Consider the following 21,487-nt stretch of genomic DNA (forward strand, 5'->3'; position numbering starts at 1 on the left):
TTGATTTTACTAACGGCTTTGTAAACTGCAGAATTTGTGCATCCCAACATAGGCCAATCGGTATACCAACACTACGAAGAGGACAAAATGCATGTATAAAGGTGCCGTATACTTTTTAAAACCAGTGGGTGGCAGTGTTTGATCGAAAAATGAACCGTCTGGAGACTTGATAGCGGACGTCTGTCAATCATTATTGTAGGTAGATCTATACAATCTCCAATGGAAAATAATAACACCAGGCCAGTCATGATCATAATAGTCATAATGTCTTGATTATTCCCAGTGAAGGAAGTGCTTTTGTGATAAATAACATCTCATAGCTATGTTTTCCTGTTGGCTACCATAGCCCATGACATGTATATGTCTATATTCCATCATGTCTGGTGGTCAAGTGTAACCTGGTCCCAGATCTGTTTGTGCTTTTGCCAACTCCATTGTCATTGTCATTGTCAAACAAAACAAAACATGCTTGACATGATACTTGCGTAAGGAGTTGGCAAGAGAGCAGAAACAGACTGGCACCCAGGCTACACCAAGTGGCCTTTATGATTTGGCTCCCCTTTCATCCCATTTGTGGCGCACAATGCCTCAAAATATCAGGGATATTCCTGCAGCGCCAGAGACCCCATACAAGACCTCCCCTTTATCAACGGACTTCCCCTCTGCCTCTGTGCTCAGGCTCTGGAGCGCCGCCGATCGGTAATAAGAATTTTCATTCTCGCCAAGATGGAGGTCTCTTGCCTATTGAAGATAGAACAGATTGCCTGCGTGTTACAGTAGAATATACTTTCAATGGTGTTGCATTTCCATTTTCTCGGGAAAATCTAGAGGAAGTAAATTCTTTGGAGATTATATTTCCACATCGGTATTCCAGCCATGAGCTCTGGAGAGGGAATAGATGAGGCTGCTAAGGATGCGGCCGACATAGCGGCGTTTTTCAAGTCGGGTAAGTGAAAGAGGGGCGAGCACCTCCGGTAGCTCACTGTATTGATAATGCCATCTACATTGTTCCCGTATAGATGTTAAACTGATCAACAAATCCAGCCATTGGTGGGTGGATGCGTTAGAGAAATACGATTATTATCCTCCTAAACAGGCTCCCTGTCATCCTCTCTGTTTTTATTCCAATATGATAACAGAGTCAACCTCGGATTATAGTAAATTACGCACACTTCAATGTAAAAAAGAAGAAGAAAAGAAAACAGGTGTCGTGTATGGTTTATAATCTAGAAATTAAATGTAAGAAATGTATCCCTATCCCGAGATGTGTGTAGACTACATCTTTCGATTATTCTGTACCCTGCGTCTTGGCCAACAAACATTTTGCAGTGAGCTGCTTGTTAGTCAGAACCACATCCTGTAGATTGTGATAGCCTATCATGTAAACAGACTGTAGCCTATGATGCCGCCCAGGTGAAGAGGCTGCACAACCTATCTGGACCATAACTGAGTTTTAGGCCAGGCCTACGTATCCTCTGGACATCACATCTTCTTGTTTACTCTCATACAATATGTTATGGAATAACCAAGAATAGACCATCACTTTTTTCTATTGCTGTTTTGTTTATTTAGATACCCATTAGTTCATCAGGGCAATACACAAATCCCTATAAAATGAATCCTTACAAAATATTCAGATTATTGTGTTATTAGTGTTATTGATTTTAACATATCTAATACTATTGAGTTTATCTCTGGTATACATTCTAATTATCTCTCTAGTCAATTTAATGACCTAACACAGTTTTTTTTTTAAAGTGCTTCTACACAACACACTGCCATCATTTCCCCCCACATTAATTGGGGTAAGAATGTCATTCTGTTGAATTAACATTTTGGAAAGTAAAACAAAAGTACATATAGGTGCCCTGGGAACATCCTATGATCATGATGAGACCACCTCAGATGATCCACAGTCAGAGCAGCTGTTCATTTGCGCTCCGCTGTTTCTGTAGCACCTGGTCTGGCGCATCTTGGTCAAGAAGTCTGTTTCCCACCATCCCCATTGATGACACACAGACGTACGTTTGAGTGGGACAGACAGGGTCAAGCTGAAGTGAAGAAGGGACTGATTCTTTTAGAAAGATGAGTGATATAGCCTAATGATTTATATAATCTATTATATTCTTTAGTGTATGCATGTTACACAGCATTGACTTGAGCTTTTAGGTCACTGGAGTCTGGAGGTAAGGAAGTTAAGAAAGAGCTGTCTAAAGACAATGTTAGGAAATGTGTTTGGCGAAGGAATGTCCCAACATTAATGGAGACAAGGGACCTTGAACTATAAGCTGATGGTAATCTCTAACAAGGTAGAAATATATGAATCGGCCTATGTTCCTTTCTCCCATAGTTACCACAAATATTTTCTCTCAGTTTCTCTTTAAGACAGCTTGGAATGCTATAATGGATTGTATTCTATTGTTTCAGTCTATAGTTGGTATGTGGCCAGTGTTTTCTGTTATAGCTGCTATAGTCCATGTCCTGGGAGTTAACAATAGCAACATGAACCTGAATTATGTGCATGAACAGCATTTTCCTGTAAATGGTCTCTGTCTAGATGCTCTGAGGTTTGAGTAGCCCATTTCACCTGCTACTATTATTGTTAACTGTAAGGACTCAGCTTAGCTTGCTATATTGGCTAATAAGGTTGTATTTTGTGCAGTGTTCAAGCTAGTAAGTCATTTGCATGGTGATGCATTTAGACTTTCAAATTTCACACATTATGTAGATGCTAAAACTGGGATAGCTAGTCGTGACGGTGTAAGAGAGGCCAGTGAAACACAACGCAAACAACATGACCCATAACTGTGTCCAAGCATACGATAGGAGCAATTGATATGTTGTCTGAGTCCCAAAAAGCACCCTATTCCATATAGTTCACTACTTTTGACCAGAACCCTATGCCTTTGAGGTACTATATAGGGAATATATTCACTATCATAGGATGCCATTTGGGATGCAACCATGGATATGTTGTTTGGCCTGTCAGTATCCTACAACACCATGAAGCCACAGGGAAAGGACAGAAAAGGCCATCCCACTTTCTGTAACCTCTCCAGCAGGGTTCCTAATTGCTGCTGGCTTGTTCAGCGTTGAAATCTTGGCACAAAGTTGCTCTTTCTTGTTGCACTGAAAGACATTTCTTTAGTTTGGGGAGCTCTGGGTGCACCCACTGTGATGCCCTAGTTCATCTTGAGTAGGACTTCGGTTGTGCACTACTTTTGACCAGGGTAGGGATAGGGTGCCTTTTTGGACTCGTATGGGCTGTACTAGACGGCCTGGCTGAAGTTGTTATATGTCATTTAATTGGGCTAATTTTAGTGTTCACCCTTTGAAGAGTATCTAACGTGATGATATACTAGACAGTCTGTATTGGAAGTTGATACGCATAACATAAGCCATAGCTCGATGATTTAGTGAAGTCAACTATCAAAACAGTGTTCTTTTCAGTTTATGGAGACATATTTCTGTTTGGAGTTGCTGTGGGAGTCATGGAGATGTTGTGCTAGTCAGTCATCTATAATTCCTTGTCATTATCTTGTGATGAGGTAGACAGATGGATGTTATTATGTCATTCCCACATACATTGTATAGATCCTCACATTGTATACTGAGTCATCCTCTTGTGAGCTAATCAGTGAGGCGGTCGTAACTTATAGTCCAGTTGACGGTGAGGCTCATTACAGCAGCTCAGTAGCATGCATGCCTATGATGTCAGCCCACACAAAGTTTTAGGTCTATGTCCCAAGGAATTCTAACTTTTGCACTGTAAGCTTATATTCACTTTACACTGAGTGTACAAAACATTAGGAACACCTTTTCATAGACTGACATAGACTGACCAGGCGAATCCAGGTGAAAGCTATGATCCCTTATTGATATCACTTGCTAAATCTACACCAATCAGTGTAGATGAAGGGGAGGAGACGGGTTGAAGACAGATTTTTAAGCCTTGAGACATGGATTTTGTATGTGTGCCATTCAGAGGGTGAATGGGCAAGACAAGAGGTTGAAGTTCCTTTGAATGGGGTATGGTAGTAGGTGCCAGGCTCACCGGTTTGAGTGTCAAGAATTGCAAAGCTGCTGGGTTTTTCACGCTCAACAGTTTCCCCCGCGAATCAAGAATGGTCCACCACCCAAAGGACTTCCAGCCAATTTGACACAACTGTGGGAAGAGTTGAAGTCAACATGAGCCAGCATCCGTGTGGGAATTCAACCCCTTGTAGAGTCCATGCCCTGACGAATTGAGTCTGTTCTGAGGGCAAAAGGAAGGAGTGCAACTCAATATTAAGAAGGTGTTCCTTATGTTTTGTAAACTCAGTGTATATTAATACTATGTATTTACTATTTACCTAGTTATTACATTGGCACAGAGTGTAGTATACAGAGCTTTGGGAAGGCATAAGGTTGTCTTGGCCTGTTTGATGTGAGTTGACTCTAACAGGGATCATCCTGTCCCTCACTGTACTGTAAGCTGTTGTAATGCAGAGCTGCTCGCTGGCTATTCATAGCGTATTGTGGCATTGCCCATTAGCTTTCAATGACCCAAATCAGGAGGTCATTTTCAGTGGCTTTTTAAGGATAGCAGACTGAATGAATTGTGTAATTGAAGTATGCTTATTTTTCTTGCTTTTTAAGAACAAGATGAAAAATGTATGAGGTATTACTAACTTCAATGACACAGCATCATGCCATGCTTTCAAATGAGTACGCTGTAGCTCAACCAGGTAGTTCTGATTTACAAGTTTTTAATTTAACTAGGCAAGTCAGTTAAGAACAAATTCTTATTTACAATGACGGCCTAGGAACTGCCTTGTTCAAGGGCAGAACGGCAGATTTTTTTTACCTTGTCAGCTCAGGGATTTGAGCTAGCAACCTTTCAGTTACTGGCCCAACGTTCTAACCACTAGGCTACCTGCCGCCCCAAGGTAATAATATACTAGTCATCCATCATACCACTAGTAGTTTAATGAGACCAGTGGTTCCAACAAACATATAGTGTTTACTATGTCAAAGTACCTTCTATTTTTGTACTGTAGTCAGGCACCATTTTCCACCACATAGCTGCCTTGCTTTGCCCATTTACCATATTACACAGTGGGGTTGTTCTTGTGAGAGGACGGCCGTTACATTGGCAACGGTATAAATCAGAATATTTTCTGTGTACATGATTGTTCCACTATCCAGCTCAGAGCAGGCTGAGGTTTGCCAAGTACTTTCATTTGATTGGTTCTTTGGAAAAGCCCCTTTACTAAGTTATGATGTCCCCATTCCATTGAAATATTACTTGCTTTCCAGTGGTGATATTATGCCATAGAAAGGTCACAGTTATCATCTATTTACCATCAATTGTTGGACATGACAATTCAAATTGTCTTTGTCCGTTTAGGAATGAAAAATGAGTTTATGACTAGGCCTAATTAGACTGCCCTGTAATGTGAGCCAAATTGTTGTACCATCTGTGATCCAGCGTTATCACCCAGTGGGATCATGCTTATCGAAGTGGAAACCTAAGTGTTATGTAATAAAATGTCTACTGGCTGCTGCTGAGGAACAGACTTGACTAAAGTCTTCTTAGCTGTGTCACAATAACGGTGTAGTGTAGTAGGGATCAGATGCTCCAGAATCAATTCACATCATGAGGAGGGAGAGGGGGAGAGAGAGAGGGGGCGAGAGAGAGAGAGAGAGAAAGAGCGAACGAAAAGAAGGACAGAAAAACCACCTCTGCAAATGATAGAGTGGTAAAGGCTAAAGTCAGGGTGGAGTAGACCATCATGGCTTGCTTTTATACATATTCTACAGTCAGAAAGAATCCTCTTGCATTCTATTGCAAAGTAATTGGCAGTTGCTTCTAGTGGAGTAGAAGCAATCGGCCCAGAGTGGCATTGCACCATGAAACAGCCTCAGCCCAGCCGCCATCATGCCATCCTCCTCATAATTGGAAAAAAAAGAGCTTTTGACTTAGCTGTTCTGTTTTTCCCAGACTCACTTCGGTGGTTTGGTTTCCCTCCTCCTCTCTTCAGCTAGTCTACTGTATGCTTACAATGGAGAGCAGATGTTTTAGTGCTGCTTGACTGTTATGTTTATTGTAGAGCTGTTTAAAAAGCAGCCTGCTGAATGTCTTTTATGAGATCCATGGCATTTATAGTATAGATTATTTAGAGATACTAGGCTTTTCACTGACCCACAGAACTATATCAGGCCACATCTCACTCAAAGCATCAATCTGTGCACAATTTTGTAGTATAGATCATGAACTGTAGGCTATGCGAGTTGAGTGGAAGAAGTCGAAAGAAAATGATTAAAATTGCATGCATGATCAGAAGGATAGCAAAATATTTACCGGGAAAGATTCTTAAGCGAACAACCCAAGCATGAATTGGGAGTCAGGTGAACTACTGTTCTGTGGTCTGGGGAAATTCATCAGAAAGTGAGATTAGGAGGCTGCAGATTGCACAGGATTATTTTATGGTGGAAATATGATTCTTCTCTTGTAGTCATGCACAATGCTCTTGGATGGTCATCAATCATCAAGATCAGAGAAAAACACATGCTTATTGTATTTCACAATGTACACCATTTAAAATGGTATTTCTTTTCACACAATGGTTTCAGTTGGTAAGAGACAATAAATACATTGTCCCCCATCTATGTCTTATCTTGGCAGAGAAGAGAAATAGGCAAAATAACATTTCGATTCAGAGTAATAAAGAAATGGAATAATTTATCTGAGCAAACTAGAAACCTTTCAATTTATAAATTCATACAATACTTAGAACCACTTAAATATAATAAATTGGAAGGTTGTGCAGGACTATGGTAGATGAAGGAACCAATTTACCTTTTCAGACTGTTAGATTATTTATCTGGTCAATATGGCAGTGTATTATGTCTGTTGTTTGTAACAGTGTGTTAAGTGTGATCGTATTATAAATTGTATTTTAATGTTTAAGGACTCATGGAAGATTAGTCCAAGTGAGGATTAAAAGAGATCCTAATAAAATAAAATAAAACACTAAGTAATCCTTACAGGGTAAGGAAACCAATGTCATTTTGTAATTTGGGTGAACTATCCCTTCAAAAATGTACATTTCCCATTTAAATTGTCCAGATTTGCATACAGATAACCGTCAATGTCAATAAGTAGGAATTGAGCATGCAGAGTGAAGTCAATAACTAGCCTAAGGGATGGCTTAATTCAGTCAAGGATATAGAGGTATCAATCACAGTAGCCTCAGCCTGCCACCCACGTTGCCTGGGGGCCAGGAAGGAAGGAAAGAAAAAGGTATTGTGGGCCATGAAGAAGAAGAGTGGCTGTGGGCTAAGCCTGCCTGTGTGTCTCCTTGAAATCCCTCATCTGATAAGAGAGGATTTCCTATCCATCAGTCAACCTCAGCCACCCACACCCTACCAGACACCCACACCCAGCAGCCCCCTCCTTCCCAGCACTAAGGAGGCGTCTGGAATCAGGGCATCTCATCTCAGAACCCTGGCCTCCTAGGTGTCTGTCTGCCGGCCTGCCTTCCTGTCTGTTTCCCTCTCAGAGACTAGCTGTTATATCAAACAGAGCAGCAGGGTTTTATGTGTTTCTGAGCTTATGTATTAACACCCCTCTTCTCTCTGATGGTAATAATAAACTCAGACGCACACACATACACACGCGCGCATTTGATCCTGCCCGTCGTTCATACAGGACGGCATATTAAATATCATATACTGTTAAAAGCCTTTGTTATGTTTTGAGAACATGCCTTTCCTCTTTTTAATGAGGTTGAGGCACACACACACACACACACACACACACACACACACACACACACACACACACACACACACACACACACACAGGGCTCAGTTTGGGAATCAAAGCAATATGGCCCATAGTGGGACTGAGCTAGGGAATGTTTGGTGTGGTGTGGTTGCAGCTGTGTGCCCTCCCTGTGCTTGTCTCCAGTGAACAGCTGTGCACAGCCTGTCAAACAGGAACTCCACACGGAGCGAAACATCCTCTCCCCTTTGTTGTGTCTTTGGCTATGCCGGATTAAGTGATATGACATGCTATTCTATAAAATAATTTCGACGTAATTAATATTACCTGATTGAGCTAATCATGTAAATGTAATTAACTAGAGAGTCAGGGCACCACGAAAGAATATTTATAGAGCTGTTATCTTCCGAATAAACTCTTAAAGACCTAGTAATATTTTACATCAATAGCAGTCAATATTAATTGTCACCTTAATTCAGTCTCATCTGAAAGTTGTAAATTCTTGGTTATCTGCACGAACCCTGGCTCACAAGTTGAATCAGCAATACAAAATTGGGTTTAATTATTTATTTAATGAATACCTAACTAATCACACAGAATTACACATACACATCATTAAATCATAACTTGATTACAAATTACGTCATAAAGGAAAACGTCCCTAGCGGGCAGAACAGATATGACAGCTGGTTACACAAAAGAAAAGGGCTGGGTTTGAGTGAAAGAGCGGGAAGACTGAGGAACAAAGGGCGAAGCTGTGCTATCATAAATACAGAATCTTATGCATTCTACCGCCCATTTGGAAAAGGAAAATGCAATAAATATTTACTCTGAGCTGCGCTTCGGTAGGTTGGTGGTAGATGGAAGGCCATGTTGCCCAACCGAGTCCTTTGTCCTTTGAAGAATGTCTCTGCTGGTAAATTGAATACGTTGTAGTAACGTCGTTGTGTGGTAGATGGGATACTCTGTCTGTTCCTTCCTAACCTGCGTTTGCAGCTGCTGTTGCTAACTCAACGGCTAGGAGGTATCACTTCTGTAGTGAATAAGAGTTCAAAGTTCATACCATTCGCAACCAAAGCTCACACTGATGTTGGCTTCGTTCTGTAGTTATTATCTGAACCATTCTTACATCGGACAGTCATCCTCATATCCTCGGAACAGGAGGTTACATTGTCGTCAAGGCTTTATATAGGAAGGGAGAGGAGGGCGTGTTTGAATTTTTTTATAGCCCATGTCCCTTCACATGGGCGGGCCACTGATTGAGCAGAGTCCTACCTTATGAAAACCCAAATCTCACATTTTAAAAGCTAAAATCACATTTCATCCCATCACAAATAATTTCATATTCAAACATTTAAATTGAACAACAATTCCATGTGAATCCGACAACTCTGATGTGGAGACTTTCCACTGTAGAGTTTGTCATCTTATCATTGATGAGAATGTCTCAGATGACAACCGAACTGACATCATATTCATTAAGTACCACCGCATATGTTCAATTGGTCGGATTACCAGAATATAGTTCATTTCCCCCCACCTTCTGATGTTCCCAGAATCTCTATGTTAACCAAGGGTTTTGCAAATGTTACATCAGTAGGGTAGAGAGAGGAAAAAGGGGGAAGAGGTATTTATGACTGTCATAAACCTACCCCCAGGCCAACGTCATGACACCTTTGAAGACACTAACATGTTTAGATTCTCCTCGTGCTGCACTCCGCCAGTAGTCGCCTGGTTTAAATAGATCACGTGCCGCTGCTCAGATTTGTATAAAAACAAGCAAACTAAACTAAAATCCACATAGACAATATTGTATTATCTCATTCATCCCGTTCAAGTTGGTGCTTGTTTGTATGAGAGATATTTTTGCTTCACTTTTAGATCACACCCTGGATAGTTAGACATGTGTAATTGACTAACTCACAGCCACTTCCATGTTTGAAAGCCCCTAGGTGAATAGGCAAGAGTAGGATGCCAGTGATACAATGCCAGAGCTACAATGTAGGATGCCAGTTACAAAACCTAAGGCTTCATCTCACAGCAGAGGACCCTCTAGTCTATATTTACATTCCTTTTAAATTTTTTTTTACATTTCATTCATTTAGCAGATACTGTTATCCAGAGTGACTTACAGTTAGTGCATTCACCTGCTGATAGCAAGCACATTATCACAGTCATAGTAAGTACATTTAATAAAGAAGTGTTAGTTCAAGAAAGGCAAGTTTTTTGGGGGGTGGATGGGGGAGGTTTCTGTCGGATCATCATCATGTGAATTCCCGGTCACATGTCTTCAAGACACTTTAATTGTGAGCTTAATATAGCTTAACATCAAATCCACAATGATGTTAACATCGAATAGCCACTGCAGTTCGCCGCCCATTTAATCCCTAGCAGCAGCATATGCTGGTTTGTCTTTTGAGAAGCAGGCAAAGTGGAGCTAAGCTGGAGCTATCCCGTGCCACTGATAGACAAATGACCCAGAAAGAAGACAGGGCTGTACTGCCAACAGCCCTGTCACGTTCTGACCTTAGTTCCTTTGTTTTTGTCTGTGTTTTAGTATGGTCAGGGAGTGAGTTGGGGTGGGCAGTCTATATTTGTAAATGTTGGGTTTTGAGTTTGGCCTTGTATGGTTCTCAATCAGAAGCAGCTGTCAATTGTTGTCCCTGATTGAGAATCATACTTAAGTAGCCTGGGTTTCACTTTTGGTTTGTGGGTGTTTGTTTCCGTGTGAGTGTTTGGGCCACATGGTACTGTTTCGTTTTGTTCACATCTTTTATTGTTTTGTTCCAGTGTTCAGTTTGTTTATTAAAAAGACATGAACACTTACCACGCTGCACCTTGGTCCTCCTCTCTATCTCCAGACGACATCCGTTACAAGCCCACAACACCACAGTACTGCCATAGGCATAGAAGTGAGTCAGTCTCAGTCAGAATGAAGAGAAAGCCTCACTTAACCCACTGTAATATGCTACTGTAAAAATCAGAGCAGACGATGACAGACTGTGTTTAACTTTAATGACTCCAGGTGAATTATCCAGCATTCCGGATTCAAATATATCATTTTTGTCAGGCCTGTGGCGGTAGAAAGATCTACAGAGTCCCGCTCAGGACTTCTATATCATGATTCATTCCTGTATCAGTTTGTCAGTGTAACCAATGTGAAATGGCTAGCTAGTTAGCGGTGGTGTGCGCTAATAGCGTTTCAATCAGTGACGTCACTCGCTATGAGACCTTGAAGTAGTTGTTCCCCTTGGGTAACGATGCTTCGAGAGTGGGTGGTTCGAGCCCAGGTATGGGCGAGGAGAGGGATGGAAGCTAAACTGTTACATCAGCTGTAAGTCATTTGGTGGCTTCTTGTTCAATTCTGTTTGCATCCCAAATGGTACAATATTCCCTGTATAATGCATAACTGCTGTATTAGGAATAGGGTGCCATTTGTGACACAGCCCATGTTTCATGCTGTTTCATGTCTTTGACTAGCCAGATACTGGGATCAAAGCAGCTCTTCCTTGTCCTCTCATCTGCAGGCAATAATCACAGGCTCAAGGTCGGAAGAGATTCTCAAAGCCAGGCCACTGCATTCATTCACTGACCATTCTTTTTCATCTTAATTTTTCTAGATTCTCTCCCTCTTTCAAAATGTGAGCCCAAACTGGACGAACCCACTCAACAAGCAGGTAATTTATTTACTTTATTATTTTTGCTTTGTCTGTGGAATGTATTGTATATTTGTGCTACGCGTATGACGTGACATCTTGCTTTGGGATACCCTCTGAGATATCTGTTTCTGCCTGTTCGTGGTCAGGTTTGGTTAAGAAACAGAAACAGATCCTATCATATCTCGTCGAGAGAGAGAGACATCAATTAAAAACACAACTCCAATTCCTCCTCCACAGTAACTACACACAATAGCCTCTGAATACCCCATATACTCAAAAACAGATCGATATTGTTGACAAGTTTATAATAGGCAAACTCAACCCTTAGTCTCGCTGCCAACATTCCCTCCAGCATTCCCACCACATCCACAGACCCCTGTCCCCGAATGCTGTTCTTTCGGGTCTTCCATATCGCTAATTTTGCGTTAGTGGCTATAGCTCCATGTATTATCCTCCATTGGAGGTCAGCTGTCCTCTTATCAATAGGCAGTTTATATAATGATCGTCAACAGCCTTTTGGAGAGGCACCTGGACCAAGCACATCCTCCCACCTCGTCGATTTGACCCCTTCCAGGGAAGAGGCATGGGACACCTTTACACATATTCTGTACATGGCCTTCTTTCCCACCTCCTTGAACTCCCCCAGCTCCGGGGTATCGAAGGAAAGCAGCATCCCCACGTCCTCTTCAAATGCCCCCATCGCAGCACTAACAATCAGTGCAGGGAACACATAATCCAGACCCTCCTTCCACCGATCAGAATTGGAAGTGTCAGTCACATACTGCAGATGAAGCACTGGCAAGGAGTCGCAGACCTCATCGACGACCTTCCTCAGTAGGCGAGATGATCGGATCCCCGCTCTTTCTCCCAGCTCCTCCAACGATCTGCTCCTGCTCCGCATCAGATGACCCAGCTTTGTACACCCCACGCCTAACAGGCATGAACGTAGGCTAGCTGAACCCAGAACACAGGACTGGATGGCAGTGTTGTGAAAAAGAGGCTCTTCAAAAAGCCACATCCCTGGTGGTGTGCCGGCCTTACGGGACTTGACAAAGACTCTCCAAGCCTGCGTAACAGACTCATAAATTGGAGTCAGACCAGTCAAATCACCCCCCTCCAGCTTTAAGAGAAAAAGATGCCTGTCTAAGCCCAAACAACCCGCTCTCCTCATCAATATGTAGGCTGTTTCAACCCAGCTAGAACAGTCTCTGTACAACAATCTCTGGGCTACTTGGAGCCGGAAAGCCGTGATCCTAGAGGAAATGTCCACCAGGCCTTGCCCACCCTCGTGCAGTGGCAGGTACAGGGCTGCAGCTATAATCCAGTGTTGTCCAGACCAGAAAAAATTGACAAGGGTCCTCTGAAGCTCCTGTATCAGACCCTTTGGTGGCTGTAAAATCATTAGTCTGTGCCACAGGGTAGAGGCAGCAAGATTATTAGCTACCAGGACCCGTCCCCTATAAGACAGCTGGGGCAACACCCATTTCTACCTTGACAATCTGGCACACACTTTCTCCGCTACACCCTCCCAGTTCTTTTTCTGAAAGACATCGGAGCGTAGAAAAAACCCCAAAGTCTTCATTCCATCTCTGCCCCACTGAAGCCCCCCTGGTAACCGTGGAGTGGACCCCATCTGAAGCTGACCTGCCCACAGCGCTTCCCTCTTTCCCCAATTGACTCTAGCTGAGGAGGCCCCCTCATACACCTTTAAAGTGTTTGAGAGAACCTTAACATCCTCACCCCCTATAATAAAAACTATCACGTCATCTGCATATGCAGACAGTGCTATCGTGGGACCCTTCGTTACACCTGGCACAGAGAAACCAGTAAGCTTTGCTCTTAAAAAACAAAGCATTGGTTCAATCGCCAGACTATATAACTGCCCTGAAATTGGGCATCCCTGCCTGATGCCCCTTTGGACAGGGATCGGGCAACTCAAACCACCTCCCACCTTCACCATACACGAGGCCCCAGCATACAGTAAATTCACCCAAGACAGAAAAACATCCCCAAACCCAAAGGCTTTCATTGTTTTAAACAAGTACTGATGGTCCACACGATCAAAAGCCTTCTCCTGATCCAACGAAAGTAAACCCACATTTACATCAGACAGTTTACAAATGTCTAAAACATCTCTTATCATAAACAAGTTGTCAACAATAGAGCGATCAGGTACACAGTAGGACTGGTCCTTGTGGACCAATAATCCCAGATACTCTTTCAACCTGTTTGAGAGACATTTAGAAACAATTTTGTATTCTGCGCACAGCAAAGCAACAGGTCTCCAATTTTTTATGAGAGCCAAATCCCCCATTTTTGGCAACAGTGAAAGCACCGCACGTTGACAAGATACAGGAAGAGAACCCTCATGAAAAGATTTACACAGCACTTCATAAAAATCCTCCCCAATAGACCCCCAAAAGTGCTTATAAAACTCAGATGGTAAACCATCGATGCCAGGGGCTCGGCCTGTTGAGAGCTGCATAACTGCTGTGGACAGCTCCTGCAGTGTAATGTCAGCGTCCAATGCGACTCTCTGCTCAGGTCCCAATTGAGGAAGACCGTGTAACAACTGTTCAGTACACAGAGAGTCACAATCCTCCGCCTTATAAAGGGACGAGTAAAAATCCACGGCATGTTGACGCATTTCAATATCATTCGTGGTCACCTTCCCATCAGGGAGACGAAGGCAGACCATCTGTTTACGTTGAAATTTCAACTGTCCTAGGTTAAAAAAAAGCACTAGGAGCATCCATATCCTTGAGGGAAGCGAAACGAGACCTAATCAAGGCACCCTTCACTCTTTCATGCAGAAATGACCTCAGTTCATGTCTCTTGTCCTGTAAATTCATGACTAGTCCAGGGTCGTTCTGAGTGAGCAGCTTCAATTCAATAGACTTGATGTCCTGTTCAAGGGCCTTGATAGTCTCTTTAACTTCAATTTGAGACAGAGCAGTATACTGTTGACAAAATACTCGTATTTGGGCCTTCCCAACCTCCCACCATTGTCTCAAGGACTCAAAATTCCCCTTTATAACCCTCCATTTTTCCCAAAACAACAAAAACCTGTCACAAAACATGACATCGTGTAACAATTTAACATTAAAATACCAGGAAGGTGATGACCTTCGTGGACAGGACAAGTGAATATCAACAGTAACAATATGATGATCAGAGAATCCCACAGGAGTAATGGCACACTTTCCAACCCTACTACAGTATTGCTCAGATACATACAACCTGTCTAACCTTGCTGCACTGACACGACCTTCATTAATTTTTAGCCATGTGTACTGCCTAACTTTTGCATTCCTTACTCTCCACACATCAGAAAGCTCAAACTCATTTAATAGGCCAGACAGGCAAGTGGCTGACCGCAGGTGAGGTTCTTCAGCGGTGCGATCAACAGTAAAATCCACTGTACAATTCCAGTCACCCCCTAAAACCATACACCCCTCTTGATCACACTGTCTTAAGGTTTCCTTTATTTGATCAAAAACAGCAATACGCTCTGTACCCTCATTAGGAGCATAAACATTAAAAAAAAAAAAAAAAAAAAAACATCCACCTTGACCAATAAAACCCGACCCTTGACAATCTCTGTTGTAGATACCAGTCACCCCTAAGCCTGAGGAAAACAATATTGCCACCCCAGCACTGAAATTAGTACCATGACTGAGTACATGCTGCCCCTCCCACCACATACCCTAGTCAACCTCATTTTCCTCATCACTATGTGTCTCCTGTAGGAAAACTACATTAAGCCTTTTCTGTTTTATTACTTCTAATACCCAAGCCTTCTTATTCCTGTCCCTTCCCCCATTCATATTGAGAGAACCTACCCTTAGTACTTCCATATAGAAAAGAGAAAAGAAAAGCAGAAGAGCCCACAGAGAAACCAACGAGAAAAAAGACACCCTATGAAGCATGATCATCATCATTATTTTTTTCTTCTCTTAACCTGAACACGTTTCCCACCACCTTTTGCTGCTGCAACAGCAGTAATAAATTTCCTCAAGCGAAACCGCTTCTTCTCACTCAATTGGTCTAACCCCACCGTCTTCTGTAACATCACAGCTGACCTCACAAACTTATCAACATCAAAATAATCTGCCAATTTGACAGATTTCCCAAAAGTCTGATCCAGAAACTCATTTACCTCCTCTAGATCATAAACTGAGTCCTCACCAGCAGCTGTCATATCTAAAGAGATATCCATATCATTCTCCTGATCCTCAGCTGAGACCACAGACAACTGACTCCCCTCTACCACATCCCTTTCAACACTCCCCACTTGCACCTCATCACTCGTACCAAGCATCTCCTCCACTACCTTGGAGACTAGCCCCACCTGAACATCACTACTCATAGTGGGCATCTCCTCCATTAACTGGGAGCCTAGCTCCACATGAACGCCAGCACTCGTAGTGGGAATCTTCTCCACTACCTGGGAGCTTAGCTCCACATGAAAACCCTCCTGTACCTCATTACTCGTAGTGGGCAACTCCTCCACTACCTGGGAGCCTAGCTCTACATGAACCCCAGCACTCGTAGTGGGCATCTCCTCCACTCCCTGGGAGCCTAGCTCCACATGAACCCCTTCCTTTACCCCAGCACTCATACTGGGCACCTGCTCACCAGTCTGAGGAACTGGCTCTTCAGATACATCCTTACCTTCTACAACAATACTTTTCTGTAGCATAACATTTCCTTCTAATACAAGTTGCAACCCCGTGCCCTCAACACGGATAACTTGTTCCTCAGCAACAGGTGCTTGTGGCTGCTCTACCGCTGTCAGCTCACCTCTCCCTACATCAGCGGGCCCAGGCGTTACGATGACCACCTGTGCCCCTCCCTCTGCCTTCTCCCTTTTCGGGCAAGCATGTCGCTTATGACCAACATCCCCACACTCAAAACACCGTTGACTACCCGTACTAGCATAAGCCATATACAATCTATTGTCATACTTGATTTTAAACGATAACTCTAAAGTCTGCTCCGGTGAGTCCAAAAACACAAACACCTGTCGCCGAAATGACATTACCTGTTTCAACGCCGGGTGTTTGCAACCCAACGGGACAACCTTAATTGAACTGGCGAACTTCCCAAAGCGCAATAACTCGCGCTCCAATAGCTCATTAGGAATAAACGGTGGTACATTTGAAATCGTTACCCTTGTTGACGGAGAAAAAAAGCGGCGTAACTTGAATAAACATTCCTTTAAGAAGTACACCATGCTCAACCATCCGATCAACTAGACACTCTTCTTTAAGAAATACCACCACAGCTTTATTCATCCGGGATGCATAAGCAATATTCTCATATCCTACCTTCTCTCCTACGGCAACCAGAAACTCCTACACCGTGACAGCAGCTTCAGTAACACACCTAAAGCCATGCCGAAGTGACAGGGACGGCATCCCCATTCGGGCTGCCATCCCCGCCAAAATCAGGGTAATTTCGATACAAAAACAAAATACTTAATTCTACCACAACAAAAATAATAACGTTAATCATGCATCAAAAAAAATGCCACCAAGAAATAGCAAACCGAAAGAAAGTTGTGAATATCTAACTCTCCACAACACACGCACACTCCTTCACTCAAACAATTCCCAGCATGCACCAATCACTCCCAGCATGCAGAGAGAGAGAGAGAGATTACCTCTTATATGGCTGCTGTTGCCAGTGACCTGCTCTTCGTGCAGCTTTTTTCATCATGGATGCTTTCTTGTGTGTACTCATTTCCTATTAGGCTCTACATGGAGTCTTGAAGGTTAATGTAGTATAGAGTTTTCACCCGTGATGTTCTTCGTGGCTAACTGGTCACTGACCTGCTTATTTCTCAACAAGGTGAAACAAGGTGACATAGGCAGACACACACACACAGACACGGCTACACTTGACTATTTGGCACGTGGTCAACCGGACTGTCACCTGCTTATTAACTGAATGCCATCACAGTCTCTGTGTTCTTTATGTTCAGAAGGCCTACGTTTTAAAAACACACTGTCCAAACTTCGCACCTAGACTGACTTCACTTCTGTTAGGTGAAGTGAAATATTTAACACATTTGTATCTACTGTGATGAACCTGTTAGAGGCTACACATTCATTTGCAGGTGTTTCAGGTGCCAAGTTAATTATATAGGGTTAATAATGAGTTTCAATTAGGATATGTGCTGACTCTGCTCTTACTGAAGATGGACTGTTGGCCAGAGGGGAAAACGGTTATGTGTGAATTATTCAATAAAGTTGACCAAACATTTTTCTATCTGCTGAAAATTCCCTTTGGATATTTTGAATGCTACGTAGGTAGAAGAAGTAGGCTATGTTATGTCATGATTATTTTAGCTTACCTTCTGCTGGTGGCCAAAAATCTACCACGTGCACTAGGTGCCGTGTTCTTTTACAATTCTCTTTCCATATTGATATGCTTGTATCATTCTAATATAGAACATCATTATGTCTTTCAGGCAAGCATTATGATCATTCTTTGCCTGTCTTTCTTACTGATAGCAATGCATTTTTTCTGGAAGATTTCACTTGAACATAAAGTGTAAGATTGTGTGTAATTGAAGTGTATAGGCTAAACCTTACTATAATCTCCCAGCAGAACATAGTACTGTCTCTCCCTTAATGTGGGCTTGCTGTGGATCAGGATCAGTAGGAGCAGTTCTGCTCTGTTCTGTGTTCCTGTGGGAGAGACAGAGGCACACACACACACACACAAAGATCTGCTCTCCAGAGGAGGGCCTGTCTTTGGCCGCTGCCAAACCTCTGCCTGTGCTGTCAGTAGAGATCAGACCTGCTATGGTGACAGGGCTGGGATGGGAGGTATGGGAGGGCTGGGTTAGGAGGGCTGTGAGGGCTAGGAGGTCTGGGCTAGAAGGGCTGGGCTAGGAGCGCTAGGCTAGGAGGGCTGGGATAGGAGGGCTGGGCTAGGAGGGCTGGGCTAGGAGGGCTGGGCTAGGAGGTCTGGGCTAGAAGGGCTGGGCTAGGAGGGCTGGGACAGAAAGGCTAGGAGGGCTGGGCTAGGAGGTCTGGGCTAGAAGGGCTGGGCTAGAAGGGCTGGGCTAGAAGTGCTGGGACAGGAGGGCTGGGCTAGGAGGGCGTAGGAGGGCTAGGATAGGCCATGCATTAAAACATGAGAAGACTCCTTTCATGTCTGTTGAAAGCAGGAGGAGAAGAGAGGCTCGCTAGCTCTCGCTCACACACTCCCTCAGACTGTATTACTGAGATGAATATGATCATACAGTATGAAGTGAGTAGCAACAATAGACATTTACTCTGTGAACCATTTGCCCATGGTCTATTGTCATTAAAAATACAGTTGAAGTCGGAAGTTTACATACACTTAGGTTGGAGTCATTAAAACTCGTTTTTCAACCTCTCCAGAAATGTCTTGATAAACAAACTATAGTTTTGGCAAGTCGGTTAGGACATCTACTTTGTGCATGACACAAGTCATTTTTCCAACAATTGTTTACAGACAGATTATTTCATTGTATCACAATTCCAGTGGGTCAGAAGTTAACATACACTAAGTTGACTGTGCCTTTAAACAGCTTGGAAAATTCCATAAAATGATGTCATGGCTTTAGAAGGTTCTGAAGGACTAATTGACATAATTTGAGTCAATTGGAGATGTACCTGTGGATGTATTTCAAGGTCTACCTTCAAACTCAGTGCCTCTTTGATTGACATCATGGGAAAATCAAAAGAAATCAGCCAAGACCTCAGAAAAAAATTGTAGACCTCCACAAGTCTGGTTCATCCTTGGGAGCAATTTCCAAACGCCTGTAGGTACCACATTCATCTGTACAAACAATAGTATGTAAGTATAAACACCATGGGACCACGCAGCCATCATACCGCTCAGGAAGGAGACGCGACTACGGTTCGCAACTGCACATGGGGACAAAGATAATATTTTTGGGAGAAATGTCCTCTGGTCTGATAAAAACAAAAATAGAACTGTTTGGCCATAATGACCATCGTTATGTTTGGAGGAAAAAGGGGGAGGCATGCAAGCCGAAGAACACCATCCCAACCGCGAAGCACGGGGGTTGGCAGCATCATGTTGTGGGGGTGCTTTGCTGCAGGAGGGACTGGGACTGAACTTCAAAAAATTGATGGCATCATGAGGATGGAAAATGATGTGGATATATTGAAGCAACATCTCAAGGCATCAGTCAGGAAGAACAAGTTTGGTCGCAAATGGGTCTTCCAAATGGACAATGACCCCAAGCATACTTCCAAAGTTGTGGCAAGATGGCTTAAGGACAACAAAGTCAAGGTTTTGGAGTGGCCATCACAAAGCGTGTGAAAGGAAGGAGGCCTACAAACCCAACTCAGTTACACCATCTCTGTCAGGAGGAATGGGCCAAAATTCACTAAATTTATTGTGGGAAGCTTGTGGAAGGCTACCCGAAACGTTTGAACCAAGTTAAACAATTTAAAGACAATGCAACCAAATACTAATTGAGTGTATGTAAACTTCTGACCCACTGGGAATGTGATGAAAGAAATAAAAGCTGAAATGAATTATTCTCTCTACTATTATTCTGACATTTCACATTCTTAAAATAAAGTGGTGATCCTATCTGACCTAACTGCCACCAGCATACCACCCTGCATCCCACTGCTGACTTGCTTCTGAAGCTAAACAGGGTTGTCCCTGGATGGGAGACCAGATACTGCTTCTGCTGGAAGTGGTGTTGGAGGGCCAGTAGGAGGCAATCTTTCCTCAGGTCTAAAACATATTCCAAACCCCCAGGGCTGTGATTGGGGACACTGCTCTGTGTAGGGTGCTGTCTTTCGGATGGAACGTTAAACAGGATTCCTGATTCTCTGATGTCATTAAGGATCCAATGGCACTTATCTTAAGAGTAGGGGTGTTAACCCTGGTGTCCTGGCTAAATTCCCAATCTGGCCCTCAAACCATCATGGCTACCTAATCATCCCCAGCTTACAATTGGCTCATTAATCTTCCTCCTCTCCCCTGTAACTATTCCCCAGGTTGTTGCTGTAAATGAGAATGTGTTCTCAGTCAACTTACCTGGTAAAAAGTTAAATTGTTACTAGGATTAAATGTCAGGAATTGTGAAAAACTCATTTGAAATGTATTTGGCTAAGGTGTATGTAATCTTCCGACTTCAACTGTACATACAGCCAAATACCTCTCAGATGGCGCAGCAGGACTTTAGGATTCCCTAATGTAAGAACAGTGACACATCTCTGGCTGCCATCTTTATTCTGAGAGCAATTCCAGGAAATCCCTTTGAGGACCATTAAGTCTCGTGTTTACACACAGAATGAGTCCAGAGTGTGTTCACTGTTCTCTGTTACGCGGCAGGGAGCGATGTACAGCAGATGGAGAACCCTATTTCCATAAATATCTGATTTTATACAGCAGCAGTACAGCTTGGTTCTCTGTTTGCATCCAGCTAAACGTCCTGGACGACAGTTTGTCAATATCACCACACTCAGCAAGACATGCTGCAAAAGCCACATAGATCTTTTGCTTACACTTGCCCACAATACACAGAATATGTCATTTAGAAAATGAAAAGCTTTTGTAATATGGAAAATAGCATCAACAAATAACTGATTATAATGCTATATTACATTTAAATTATTTTCAGCACAAATCACTGAAGGTTATTTTTTATTTAACTAGGCAAGTCGGTTAAGAAAAAATTCTTATTTATAATGACAGCCTACCCCAGCCAAACCTGAGCCAATTGTGCGCCGCCCTATGGGACTCCCAATCACGGCTGGATGTGATAGAGTCTTAGACCGCTGCGCCACTCAGGATGACTCCTGTTGGTCAGTAGCACAATAGAAGACCCTTAGCAGATTATCATCCCATCTCAATAGGTACCTTGGTAATGCTTATTTTATTGATTTATTTCACCTTTATTTAACCAGGCCAGTTGAGAACAAGTTCTCATTTACAACTGCGACCTGGCCGAGATAAAGCAAAGCAGTGCGAAAAAAAACAGAGTTACACATGGGATAAAGCTACCTGTGTCGTGAAGACATTAACATGACCAGTT

The 21,487-nt window shown here is 42.9% G+C and overlaps 1 protein-coding gene across 3 annotated transcripts in view; it reads left to right on the top strand.

The window, feature by feature from the left end:
- The first annotated feature begins 701 nt into the window (after window positions 1-701).
- Window positions 702-21,487, top strand: part of LOC112228299 (triple functional domain protein-like) — a 146,494-nt gene continuing 125,708 nt past the window's right edge. The window contains exons 1-2 of one of the 3 annotated variants that reach the window (XM_042310490.1): window positions 702-946; window positions 11,389-11,445. In XM_042310490.1, coding sequence (XP_042166424.1) covers window positions 877-946; window positions 11,389-11,445 — 127 coding nt within the window. In that variant the 5' untranslated portion in view covers window positions 702-876. The remainder of the gene's footprint in view (window positions 947-11,388; window positions 11,446-21,487) is intronic. The other 2 variants (XM_042310475.1, XM_042310482.1) reach the window with 2 other exon arrangements.

The sequence above is a fragment of the Oncorhynchus tshawytscha genome, linkage group LG03 (genome assembly GCF_018296145.1).
Source record: "Oncorhynchus tshawytscha isolate Ot180627B linkage group LG03, Otsh_v2.0, whole genome shotgun sequence".
In the NCBI taxonomy this organism is placed as follows: domain Eukaryota; kingdom Metazoa; phylum Chordata; class Actinopteri; order Salmoniformes; family Salmonidae; genus Oncorhynchus; species Oncorhynchus tshawytscha.